We start from the raw sequence: 12,770 nt of genomic DNA, 5'->3' as shown, positions 1-12,770 counted from the left end.
ATGCTAACTTCCTCTCTGTGTAACTCAGCAACGCACAGGCACCCGCCAGAGGGTGAGAGGTGGGACTTCATGTGCCATCACGGGAACTATAGGAACACCGTGACCCTCCCGGCCAGAGCCAGCAGCCCCCTCCCTCCGCCTGGGCATCCGGAGGGCCAGCCAGGATGGGCAGCTGTCCGGGCCAGGCAGGTCCTCTCCCTCTTGGGATCCCTTCACTCATGGCAAACAAGGTGACGGAAAAGGTCCTGCATTCCTGGTGAGCAAAGTACTGGCTACTGAGCGCCCTAGTTAAATGTGGTAGGAGCTGAGAAGGGACAGGCACTAGCTTGCCAGCTCCCACTTGACATGGCCAGGGTCCCTTTTGGATTTGCTGGGATAAGTGGAACACACAGGGGGTTTCTGTGCTAGGAACTGAAGGGGACTGCTCAAAGTCTCCAGTCAACACAGTCTCTGGGGAGGCCAGGCCTCCGTGAGAGCTCTGGACATTTGAGAAGCCAGAGTCCTAAAGAGGAGAGGCCCCCACGATGGACTTCTTGGCAGTAATCTGCTCGCTGCCCAGCAGGAGGTAGCACAGCCCTGAAAGGAAGGCGTGGAGCCCCGCATGCGCCCAGCGGTCCCTGCCCCTTCCCTCTCCTTCAAGCTTCTCAGGGTGGGACCTAGGAGCCGCATGACCCGCCTCCCTCTAGAAGCAGCTTGTGTGAGCCCTGCCAAGGCCTGGGGCCGCCCTTCATGAGGCTGCGCTCCGGGGAGGGGGTAACGGGGTAGCTACTCCCCCAGACCTCACCCAGCACCCAGCAGGAGCAACACAGCAGCTCCACTCCTCCGGGGGAAGGTGGTCTCCCTGCTGTGAGGACGGGGTTGCCGATCCGGGCACAGTGGGCACACCGTCTGCGGCTCCTCCGGGATTCCTGCCAGGAAAATAGGGATCCAACCAGCACGAGGAGGATCCCCACACAGAAAGTCGGGGGCAGCCTCCTGGCAGGTGCGAGAGGCTCAAGAGGCTCAGTCTTCGGCCTACAGCCCCCTCCCACCGGCCCTTGAGGATCTCCTGTGTGTGCCTCAGGGAGGTACATGGCTGGGGGTATGGGGGGCACGCGCCTGACCTCCAGGAGGGACTCATCTGGCACTAGGCAGGCACTGGGCCCCTGGGGAGGATCAAAGGATTTGCAAGGAGACGGCAGCTGGCCATCTGCTTTCCAGGTTGAGTGAATAAGAGAGATGCCACCCAGTCCCTGGGGTGGGGGCAGAGACAGTTCCGCAGGCATCCTGCTTGGCCTTTATTCATGGTTTATGCGCAACTATGCAACTGCCTTGAGGGCTGGAGGTGAGGTGAGCTGATGCTTGTGCATCCTTAGTGACAAAGTGGAGAACGGCCTTGAAAAGCAGACAGCATGGAGCTGTCTCCCTCAATGTCACCGAGCCTTGTGGCCCCGGTCAGAGCACAGCAGATGCTGCCTCCCCGGAGGCCCTCTGGGGCTTCTACTGAGCACAGGCCTCGCCTCCCTGCTCTGGTTGCGGGTCTCCTCATTCTCTTTCCTTTTCTGAATCCTTCCGGGCGAGGGTGTGGAGAGGGTGAGGACCACTGCTGTTCACAGAATTTATTGGGGCAAGTGCAGCCTTTGGCTCCCATCGTGATCCTCAATCCCCCATGAGAGCGCACGAACCCCCTTCTGAGACCCGGCCTCGGGAACAGGGACGTTCTTAGGTGCTCAGGGGCTGGTGATTGCAAAGGAAGAAGGGAAGCTGGGAGTTCGAGCTTTTCCTTTTTTTTTTTTTTTTGTTTCCACCGCTTGGCCTCACGTTCCTGGACGTTCTGCCTCCCTGTCTCTTCCCTCCACACTCGATGCCCTGTTTTTTGTCATTTATTTCTAGCAAGACTGAGGATTGGGGATATTTGAATGAAGATGGAGAGCTCGGCTTGGCCTACCAAGGCCTAAAGCAAGTTGCCAGGTCACGCATACGCCTTCCTGCCTGCGCCTGCTCTGTCTGTCCCGCCTGCTCGTGTCTACGCTTACCTGTCTCTCCCCTGGAGTGGAGGCCAGGGCCCGAGTCTCGGGGGTGCCGTGGGCTGCCCCTCGGGTCACTTGGCTGGCTATCTGTGTCCGGGCTCTGTGTGGATGAGGCCCAGGGTGCTGCTCATAGGGGTCTAGGCAACAGCAGCTAAAGGCTCAGGGGAACCTTCCTGGGGTCAGGACACTCACTGATGCTTCTAGGATTCAAGGGACTTGCCGCTTCAGTGGAAGATCTAGAACCTGAACCCTCCACGTGGTACCAGAATCTGAATAAGCCACTGGCCTTGAGCTGTGGGTGAGCAGTTTACCAAGGGAGGTTAGACACCATGTGATGGTCCTGTCCCACTTTGGCTGCCAGCGTGTGGCCCTTTGGGTCTGTGGCATAGCTTGGTGAATTTGAGCCCCCCAGCAACCAAAGCAGCAATGGTCCACAGGCTTGTGTCCCAGAAGAGGCCATGGCGGTGGGGTCCGTGGTGGCCCAGGCCCCTCAGCCTGGCGGTGATGGGGCCAGGTGGGAACCTGACGCCCTCCCATACTACCTCCAAAGTGTTCCCTGCCCATGACCTGCTGGAGGGCCCATTACAGCAACAAGAATCTGTTCTTGGGAGAAGAAGGTCCAGATCAGCTGGTCCTCGAGGCAGCGTGCCTCCTGGCTCTAGGTTGCTAAGTGGCCCCACCGCCTGTGAGCAAGGCGACCTCGGTCTCTTCCCTCGCTGCTCTGATGTGGATCAGAATGGGACCTGCCTCACGGAGTCATTCTAAGGAATAGGGTTAAGGCAGGTGGAGCATTTTGGCATGTGCCTGGCGCATAGTAAGCATAGGACCCATGTTGTCTGATATTTCTGTTATAATGGCCATTATTCAGTAAGACCTGCCCCAGCGAGAAGTTTGTTTTATTGGGGAGGGAAGCCCCATGTAAAACCAGGTGATTCCTTGTGGCTCTCTATCAGCAGATTGGATTTTTTTTTTTTTTTAATAAGCAAATGAATGCATTAACAAAACTGAAAGGTCAGACGTATCTATCAGGAGACCCGGCTTCTAGAACCAGCTCTGTCACTGGCTGAGGCCCCTGAACTCTTGGCCTCAGAGGAGGTGTGTCGAGCCCGGTGCTTGTCTAGGGATTCTCCTATCTTGCCCAGAACTGAAGCCACCCAACTACAGTCTAGATGGAGAATAAGAAAGCTACCGGCACAAACTCACAGCCCAAGTCAGGAACCGAATCCTGAGGGAGAGTCCTTAGAACCTAGTGGTTTCTGTTCTCTCTTGAGATGTTTATAACTTTCTGGTGATGCTTTTAGTGTATTGTAGCCAAGATGCTCTCTAAATATCCTGTGTCCTCTAAAATGCTTATTTAATCACAGAGCTCTTCCCTCTAATCCTCACGTCATTAGTGCTTTCAGCTGATTGATACGGCGTGTGGCGTGGGTGAGTCAGTCTTCCAGCATTTCTTCACTTGTATGAATCTGTTGAGAAGCCCCTGGGAGTCAGGCATTGCTCCCCGTGTCACTGTGGAGCTGACTGAGCTACAGAAGACATGGGCACAGCCATGGAGGCGTTGACAGCATAGACTCCCCATCTCTAGCTCCCTTGGCAACTTGGTCCATCCTCTCTTGTGGCCAAACTAGCACAACTGTAAAACAAAACAAAACAAAACAAAAAAGGTGTCTCCAGGGCAGCTGGGGACTCTTACTGGCATTTCTGAGGCACTTCCAGGTTCCTGAGTCTAAGCTCTGGTCACTGTCTTGGCACACCCCTGGGAGAGACCGAAGAGAATTTTCGAGCATGTGGGTCTTGTCAGACAGCTTTTGGCGTACCTTTCATCCAGACGTCCTACCTTTCTTTCATGTGATGTTCACTACCCTGAATCAGAACATTTGCTCTTGAGCCCAAGAAGGTAGCACCTCGTTCCCATTAGTGCTTCCCGGGGAGGAGGAAGCTGCTTGGGAAGCTTCGAGAATCCCTTGCCTTCTCATGACGGATGGAACAGGCGTCTCCCAGAATTGCCGGGGGAGCTTTCAGACTCAGAGTCTTCTGAGACTTCTTGCCAACCTTGCCCAGATCTTCTCAAGATTCTTCTGCTTCTGTTCATGACACCAGCTGATCTGAAAGCTTCCCCCAGATGGTTCGCCAGGAGTCTTAATTTCTGTTTTGACTAGAGAAGAATTTGTGTATTTATGGCCGCAGACAAAGTGGAGGTGGTGGTGACGAGAAAAAGGAGGGCGCTCGGGTTTCGCCTTTCTAAGACAGGCAGATAATCTAGGATAGAGGAAATACGCAGGCACTAGTTGAGTCTACTAGGCTTTTGTCTTAACAAGGAGATTCTTGTGAAGCTGGTACAGATGTGGATACTTTTCTGTAAATGGTGCTGTAAGAAATTTATTTTTGTGGGTGGCAATTTGACACGGAGACAATCTCTCAATCCGAAACCAATCGCCTGTGTAGGATGAGGAACGGAATGGGGGAGGGGGTGGCAAGGAAAAGGCCTTGGACCAGGGGTGCGCATTTGACCCCGAGTTCCCATCCTCGGACAGGACGGGACGGGCTGGGCTGCTTGCCAGACTGCTCCCCTCGGCGTCTTCCCCGTTGGGTTTGTGCAGTTGCTGCTGCTGTGTGCTTGGCTGCTCCCCATGGCGTGTCCGTCTGTGGCCCCTCACATGGGGCGCTGACCTGAGCCCCACGGTCACCGGCCCCCCTCCCCCTGGTGCAGGCTGCTGGAGGCACAGCTACAGGCCCAGAGCCGCGAGCACGAGGAGGAGGTGGAGGGCCTCAAGGCGCAGGTGGAAGCCCTGAAGGAGGAGTTGGACAAGCAGCAGCAGACTTTCTGCCAGACACTGCTGCTGTCCCCGGAGGCCCAGGTGGAGTTTGGTGTCCAGCAGGAGATCTCCCGGCTGACCAACGAGAACCTGGTGAGTGATGTTGCCCATCGGATCACACTCTGGAAAGTCACGTTCTGGAAACAGTTGGAGCCAGCGATGGCCTTTAGCTAAATGGGCCAGGTTTCCATCCTTGGCCCCAGAGCAGGAACAGAATCTAGAGACCACCCTTCAGTAAGGGTTTAGGACTGGGGTTGGTGGCTACCGAGGGCCACCCTGGGCCCCAGGATTCTAGCCCCTGCCCTCCGGGGCCGGGTTAAGTCTGTTCTCACACTGCTTCCCTCTGATTTTAGGACCTCAAAGAACTGGTAGAAAAGCTGGAAAAGAATGAGAGGAAGCTCAAGAAACAACTGAAAATTTACATGAAGAAGGTCCAGGACCTAGAAGGTAAGGCCCATGAGAGAGAGAGAGAGGGTGTGTGTGTGTGTGTGTGTGTGTGTGCCTGCGTGTGCTCGAGCTCAGTGAGGGAAGGGAACAGAAGGGCCGCTTCCCTCTGCAGGTTCTTCCTGCTTCCCCCGTCCTCTGGTGCCTGTGCCCAGTCCAGCTGTGGGATAGACCAAGTCAGATCCCACAGGCTCACACGTTCTCAGGTGGCTGGAATCTGGATGAAGATAAGTCAGCCCGGCAGGTGTTTGGGTGCTTCCTCTGAGCTCTGCACTGAGACCGTGGCCCTGTGGCCCTGCCCTCAAGGGAGCTGGGAGGCGAAGCTTTTTTGGTGTGGGGGAAAATGCTACATAACACACAGACCCCGACCACAGAGCCCTCACTCACTCCATGTGACGGGTAGTCAGGAAGGAACAAGGTCAGTCCTATGATTTTTATCCTTAAATTTCTAACCTTGAATCTGGCCCAGAGAGGTCAGGCAGTTTTAAATTTCTTCCAGAAACATCCAGAATGTGCTTGCTCTGACTCCTTGCTATAAATCTGTCAGCCCCGGTCCTTCTTGACACATGCCACCTGGCATGGAATCCTCTCTGGGTCCCCCACCGCCTGGACCCCCCCCCCATCCTTTTACTCTCCTCTCAAGAGCTGTGTCCCCAGGGTTGAGTCCCATCTCTTGTCCTAATACCAAGTGCCTCTGGGCACAGCACCCAGCATGGGTGTCATTTGCTTACTCAGCTGGTTATGCCCACCTGCTGCTTTGGAGGAGGATCTAGGAGGAGAGGCTGCGTGTTCTGCTCAGCCCCTCTCCATCCCTGAATCTCTCTGCTCTCTTTGAGTTCTTCTTCTCCTGGCCTCTCAGGCTTCAGGCTTCTCTCTCTCATTCAGTCTTGAAGACCTGTCATTCATTCTTCTGAATTCTTATCCCGCGGGGGCCCCAGTGCCTGGTGCTAAGCTCCTTGGAGTGTGGTCCGGGCCACAAGGACAGACCACGTGAGGGGTGTGGGAGCTCAGAGAACCTGGAATGCTGGATCCCCAGAGCGAAGCACCACTGACCTAAGGCACCCCCGCCTCTCGGGCCTGTAGCCTAGAGCTCTCTCTTCATGTTTCCTGTCTCTTCCCTGCCCAGCCGCCCAGGCACTGGCCCAGAGTGAGCGGAAGCGACATGAGCTCAACAGGCAGGTCACCGTCCAACGGAAGGAGAAGGACTTCCAGGGCATGCTGGAGTACCACAAGGAAGACGAGGCCCTTCTCATTCGGAACCTGGTGACAGGTCGGGACCCTCTGTGGCATCCCACCCCCACACAGCTCCTTCCCCAGCTGCGTGGCCAACCCAGCATAACCCACCCCCCACTCTGCACCCCGCCACCTCCCACCCATCCTTGGCTCTCCGTCACCCTCCCTTCCCATGGCTGCTTCTCTAATCAGCTCCCAACAACATCCCCTCCCCAGGCCATGCTCATGCTGTGATGCTATGGGGACCACATGCCAGGCTCTTGGGTGCGGCTCTCCTTGCCACCCCGAGCCACAGCCTGGTTTGCCACGTGGCCCGGCTCTCTCCCCTCTGGTCCTGCTCCACCTGGCTTCCCCAGGCCTGCCTTTCTGCCCAAACCAGCCCAGTCCAGCAGCTGCCTGCAGAGTAGGAGGAAGAGGCTTGGAGGAGAGAGTCCTGGGTAAAAAAAAAAAAGGGAAGAATCTTGGGTAGATGGTCCTCTGGACCCTGAGCTACAAGCTCCTTTACTTGGAGCCTTAGATGTTCTGTAAAATGCGGACGTGGGAAATACAATAGATGGGAAATATGACCAGAGAAAGTGCTATGCTGAAGTCACAGACTCTTCTCAGTGTGACGAATATGAAATGGTTGCTTTTTGCAGGGGCACGAGATGGTCAACTAGGAGGTCAGGGCTGTTTTAGAGAAATGTGAGTTTGCCAGAGTTGCACCCTGCTGAGCAGCTTGCTGAGGGCCAAATGCTGTGGACTCTAGCCTAGGGCAGCTTTTCCCTCCGTTCTTTGCGTTGGGTATTTCTAGCGACTGAGTGCTTTGGCTCTTTTTCTAAAGGCTAATTCCCCCTAGAGCTGCCCAGCAATCTGATGGGAAGCCCCTCTTCCTTCAGCAGGCTGCATCTGATTCTAAGGCTTCTAGGAATGAGCCTTTCATCTCTGGGGAATGAAAGTCAAAGTTCCCAACCATAGAGTCCGAAACGAACGGGACTGCTTGTGCCAGCAGACGTGGCTCCTCCCCACTGTCCCAGCTCAGGCAGCCCCAGACGAGGCCATCTCCCCCTAAGCTGCCTGCATGTCACACCCAGTCTCCTTCCCTCTAGTCATCCAAACAAATGCCAAAACACCATCCGACCTCCTCCTAGGTCCCTGGCACAAGCGGTTGCTGTGGAGGATAGAGATGTGTCGAGCCGTTGGTCCTGCCCCAAATGCTAACACTTAGCTGGGCAGACCAAGTGAGTCTATAGACATGGGACTCAGGTCATGATAGGACAGCCCAAGACAGGACAAGCTGTACGCAGGTTAGGCCACCCGTCATTGGAGAGGCTGGCGAGACAGGTGTCACAGTGTGGCCCTTGGGGGGTGGGGAATGGCCGTGGCCACTCAGCAGCCTACTTGATCTATTCTTGGCTCTGAGGAGGTCTAGGCAGCTGCTGCCAAGTACATAGTTTCCAAATGGACAGTTAAGTGGGCTAAAGGTCCCTGTGGCCTTCCGGGCCCCGGCACATGGGCTCTGGCTTTGGAAATTTGCGGTCTGCCAGCTTCTCCCAGAACCTGCTCTCGCAGTCCGCTGTGGGAGAGTCCGGTGTGCCTGCAGCAGGAAGCGCCCCGAGCTCTCTCACTGGCTGGGGAGCCGGCTCCTGCCTGCAGCTGGCCCAGGGCCTGGGCCCTCTGTGTGGAAACCTGGCAGAGAGCTACCTGTGGGCTCTTCTCCTTCATGTTCTAAGGACCAGGCATTAGGAGCCTGTCTTATTGTTCTGGCCAAACAATGAGGAATGTGCTTCTCCCCTACTCCTCCTCCAGCTGCCGGGCCCCTTGAAAGGTTACTCTTAGAGGAGCTCCAGGAAAATATTGAAAATACTTGTATTTCAGGGCCGCCTAGGTGCCTCAGTCAGCTAAGCATCTGCCTTCATCTCAGGTCATGATCTCAAGGTCCTGGGATCAAGTCCCGCATCAGGCTCCCTGCTCAGCAAGGAGTCCGGGTCTCTCTCTCCCTCTGTTTCTCCCCCAGTTTGTGTGCCCTCTTGCTCATTCTCTCCCTCAAATAAATAAATAAAATCTTAAAAAAAAAAAAGAGGAAAGAAAATATTTCAGAGCAGGCTTCTCAGAACCCCAGGCATCTGCTAGAGTCTAACTCTTGGCGTTTGTTGCTGTCAGAGCTGAAGCCACAGACGCTGGCGGGCACTGTGCCCTGCCTTCCTGCCTACGTCCTCTACATGTGCATCAGGCACGCCGATTACGTCAACGATGACCTCAAGGTGCACTCCTTGCTGACCTCCACCATCAACGGCATTAAGAAAGTCCTGAAGGTAGGTGCCTCGTGCCAGAGGTGGTGGTTGGCAGCGGACAGAGGGATGCCTACGGCTCCCCATAGCTCAACCCTGTCTGGGCTTTCCTCGCGTCTCCAGCTCTGAAGGTGCAGCTCACCTGCGGAGCCCGGATGCTCAGGCTCAGAAATGGCAGGACACCCAGAAATCCAGTGTTGCTGTCCAGACGCCTCCAGGGAACCCTGGTGCTTTCAAAAGCCTTGGCCTGTGGTGCCAGGAGAATGCCGTGCTCCACTCCAGGGAAGGCTGACCCTGCCCTGCAGTGCCATGCAGGAACACAACCCGAATAGAGACTTCCTCCCAGACCTTTCCAAGGAGCTGGGTGCCTGCTGCCCAGGCAGGGCAGTGGCCCAAGGAAGGGTGTAAACATTTATCAGGTTCTGAAGTGAGGAGGCCCCGGGCGGGGACAGGGCTGCTAATGGGGCCCTCACTGGAGGAACTCCACTTAAAGGCATGAGGCCCCTTACCAGTGTAGTGACAGCCTCTGCAGAAGGAGGCTGGCCTGCAGGGAGGGGAGAGGCCGGGCCACATAGAAGCTATGGGGAGAGGTAAGCTTTTTGAGGGAGATCAGCCCTCTGTAAGAGAGATTTATGACTCGGCACAGGCCCCCACCCCAAGCGGCATTGCTCTGAGACCGCCCCCCCGTTCTCACCCGCTCTGCCACTCTGTGGCGTAAGCCATCCCCAGAAGCACGGAATCTAGACCGCTGTCACTTGCCCCCCCTATCCTTCTGGGAGTGTGTCACACCAGCCTGTAGCTTCTGGCTTCGTGCCAGCTGTGTCTCAGTTACCGCACCTCCTGCCCAGTTTTATCTGCTCCTGGCTCTAAACAGACATGCTGCCAACTCTTGGGGCTGAGTCTCCTGCCTCGACCCCTCACTCGAGCTCATCCAGAGGCTTGTGCTGGTCTGGGCAAGTCAAAGGCTGACTTAAGAGGTCACTGCCTCAGGAAAACCCTCCCTAATCACCAGGCTCCACCGGAATGCCCAGCCCTACCCGTCACTCTCTGTCTGACCCCTTTGTTTTATTGTCATTGAAGCTCTCATCTCTGACGTTTAAACAGGGGCAGTGTTACTGGACGAAACGAACTCTGTGCAGTTATCGGCCTTAGGGTAGAAGCTGTGTCTCAGCTCTTTGGGCTGTACAACAGCCTTTTTCACCAAGTTACAGTTTATAGTCATTTTCCAGAGGGTTGAACCCATTGGACATCTGCTCTCTCAATAAATGGAGTGCCAGAATGTTCACTGGCGTGCTCCTCCCATCTCCTGGGTTGGATCAGTGATGGTTTGGAGCCTGCCGGGGCCAGCTGCCCAGGGCTCAGCATACAGCCCAGGGCTGCACAGAGGTGCACCACTGCTCAGGGAACCAGGGTGGGGGCCTCTGTGCCCCTCCCAGCAGTGGAGGAATGGTAACACAGCCCCTGGACAGTGGATCTCCTCTTCATGATGGGCCATCGTGTCTGCCTGGGGCATGCTGAGTAATTCTAGAAACCTGGAAAGACAGGTTGCAGGTGAGTGTTTAACCAGATGGGAGCCCCTACTAACGAGAGAGGTCTTTTTCTTTCCACAGAAGCACAACGAGGACTTCGAGATGACATCATTCTGGTTATCCAACACCTGCCGCCTCCTTCACTGCTTGAAGCAGTACAGTGGGGATGAGGTACGTGTTGAGATAACCCAACGCCTAAAGGGCACTCAAAAACCATTAAAGCACCCCAGATCCCCTGCCAGACCGACTCGCTTCCTTGGACAGAGCAATGTGTGTCCTGCTTCAGAGCAGATGTCAGCTCAGAGACTGGGCTGTCGTGGAGGGCAGCCCTGCTCTGTCCAAACGCAGTTCTACCCTGAGGAGAGCATGTCAGGTCTGTCCAGCACCCTCTGGGACCTCGGGCTCAGGGCACACCTTCCTCTACCTGGTAGCTAGACTCAGGGATAGGCAGGGCTCAGGGCACACCTTCCTCTACCTGACTCAGGGATAGGCCGGCCACAGCACACCTTCCTCTAGGTGGCCTTGACAGTCCCAGCAGTCCCAGAAAGCACCTGGAATCAAATAAGTAGAATTGGTGGGGAAATGAGTTTACGTGACCCATCCTTTATCCAAGAACCCCTGGGACTCTCCAGGGAGAGCCTTATGACCTTAAATTTTGGAAGCATCTGTGGAAGAGCCCCGTTTCCTTGAATGCCGGAAGAAAGCCCGGTCAGTTGTCTCATGTGTGAGACTGTCTTTTAAGCCAACCGGTAGTTTGTCCATTTTAAGGCAGACACCGAGAAGGGGCACAATGTGATGAGACCACATTTTTACACCTTGACCTGGAGGCCCAGCTTCTTACTTGTAACCAAATTTGATTCCTTGACCTGCAGCCCAACTGATTGCATTATTTCTTATCTTGCTCTGGCCCTCGAGAGCCCAGCTTCATCTGGAACCCACCATTCCCAACACTGGTCCCTGAAAGAACTATGCCCATGCTCTGCATTTAGCCCCATAGCTCGGTGACCCAGGCCATGTCCTCACTCTGGCTTCTCCAGTAAAAATTCCACCTCTCCCCACACACCACTCCCAGGCCCCTGGGCGGGGGGTGCCTCCACTTTTCCTTTCTGCCCTTCCTTTTTCACTTTTATTCAAAATAATATATTGGGGCAGGGGCATAAGACCCGAAGCACAGTATAGCCAGATCAGTGTAGTGTAAATAAAGATGGAGAAAAATATGTATCTTAGCTGTCACAGTGATTCCTTCTTTCACCTGCTTTTTAGTTTTTATTTAAAAATGCTTTGTAATAGGACCTGGTTTGAGAGACTTCGCTGGGGATGGTCACTCTTTGGAAGACTTGGTCTTTCTGGCTGCCCTTGGTGTACCTTGGCCTGAATACAAAGGGCTGTTGGTCCCCCGACTCCCCTCGATACTAGCAACTCTTGACCACATTATTTCCTCTTGTTCGCGTAGAAAGCTAAGGGGACAAGCTGCTGTAGCTGTGAGATCATTTCTGTTTGTCTATTAATTCTGATGCCCAACAATAGAATCCATGTAAAATTTCCCGTTATAAAAGCATCATCTGACCCGGCCGTACTCCTTCCGCGGCTGTGCATTTCACACTGTAAGGTATCCTGGCCTGTTAGGAGAGAGGGACAGAGACTCAGGTCGGAGGCCTCTTTCCCTGGAGCTCACACCAAGCTGGGTCTGCTGCTGCAGGGAAATCACCTCAAGATGTGGACTAAGTGATTCGGGCCTCTTAATTCAAACAGCTCCGACTTCTCTATCATGCTGAGGTTTTGCTCTGCCTTCAGATTCAAGGGCCCCCCACTGAGGCCTCAAGGAACTGACAGGCTCTTGTGGACCATCATGTTAACAGAGGCTGGTGGAACCCCCAGATAGGGTGTCATGGATGAGATGGAGACCCGGAAGTCCTGCCGAGCCTCCTTCAAATGCCCTTTCTCTCTGCAGGGCTTCATGACTCAGAATACGCCCAAGCAGAATGAGCACTGTCTTAAGAACTTCGACCTCACCGAATACCGTCAGGTGCTGAGTGACCTTTCCATTCAGATCTATCAGCAGCTCATCAAAATCGCCGAGGGTGTGTTGCAGCCTATGATAGGTAAGCGGGCGGCAGCAGATCTCCAGCTCCCCACTCATTGTGGGCTCAGAAGCGACGGTGGACACCGCCTGCTGTCAGGGAAGCCCATACCTTAGGCGTGGCTTCCAGAAAACTAGAACCTTCCCACTGAAGGCAGCAAGGAGGTGTGTGCTGTGTGCTCAGAAGAGCTAGGAGGTCTTCCACAGGTACTAAGTATAAATCCAAAAGGTTATCAATGCATATAGAGGAAAAAATATAATCCTCATGCCCATATGTGTACTTTATTCATGAAAAAAAATAAAAGCATTAAGCAGGGGCACATGAAGAAACACAGTGGCAAGTACTCATACAATAAGTACTTACAGAACACTCTGTCCAAAGCAGTAGA

At 54.7% G+C, this 12,770-nt stretch overlaps 1 protein-coding gene across 1 annotated transcript in view; it reads left to right on the top strand.

Annotated features, from left to right (window-relative positions):
- MYO5B (myosin VB) overlaps positions 1 to 12,770 on the top strand; it is a 340,313-nt gene that overhangs the window by 316,908 nt on the left and 10,635 nt on the right. The window contains exons 30-35 of the mRNA XM_059409632.1: positions 4,720 to 4,918; positions 5,179 to 5,272; positions 6,396 to 6,539; positions 8,645 to 8,796; positions 10,383 to 10,472; positions 12,253 to 12,403. Coding sequence (XP_059265615.1) covers positions 4,720 to 4,918; positions 5,179 to 5,272; positions 6,396 to 6,539; positions 8,645 to 8,796; positions 10,383 to 10,472; positions 12,253 to 12,403 — 830 coding nt within the window. The remainder of the gene's footprint in view (positions 1 to 4,719; positions 4,919 to 5,178; positions 5,273 to 6,395; positions 6,540 to 8,644; positions 8,797 to 10,382; positions 10,473 to 12,252; positions 12,404 to 12,770) is intronic.

This window comes from Mustela nigripes, chromosome 8, assembly GCF_022355385.1.
Source record: "Mustela nigripes isolate SB6536 chromosome 8, MUSNIG.SB6536, whole genome shotgun sequence".
Taxonomy (NCBI): Eukaryota; Metazoa; Chordata; class Mammalia; order Carnivora; family Mustelidae; genus Mustela; species Mustela nigripes.
This window is presented reverse-complemented; position numbering and strand designations above follow the sequence as displayed.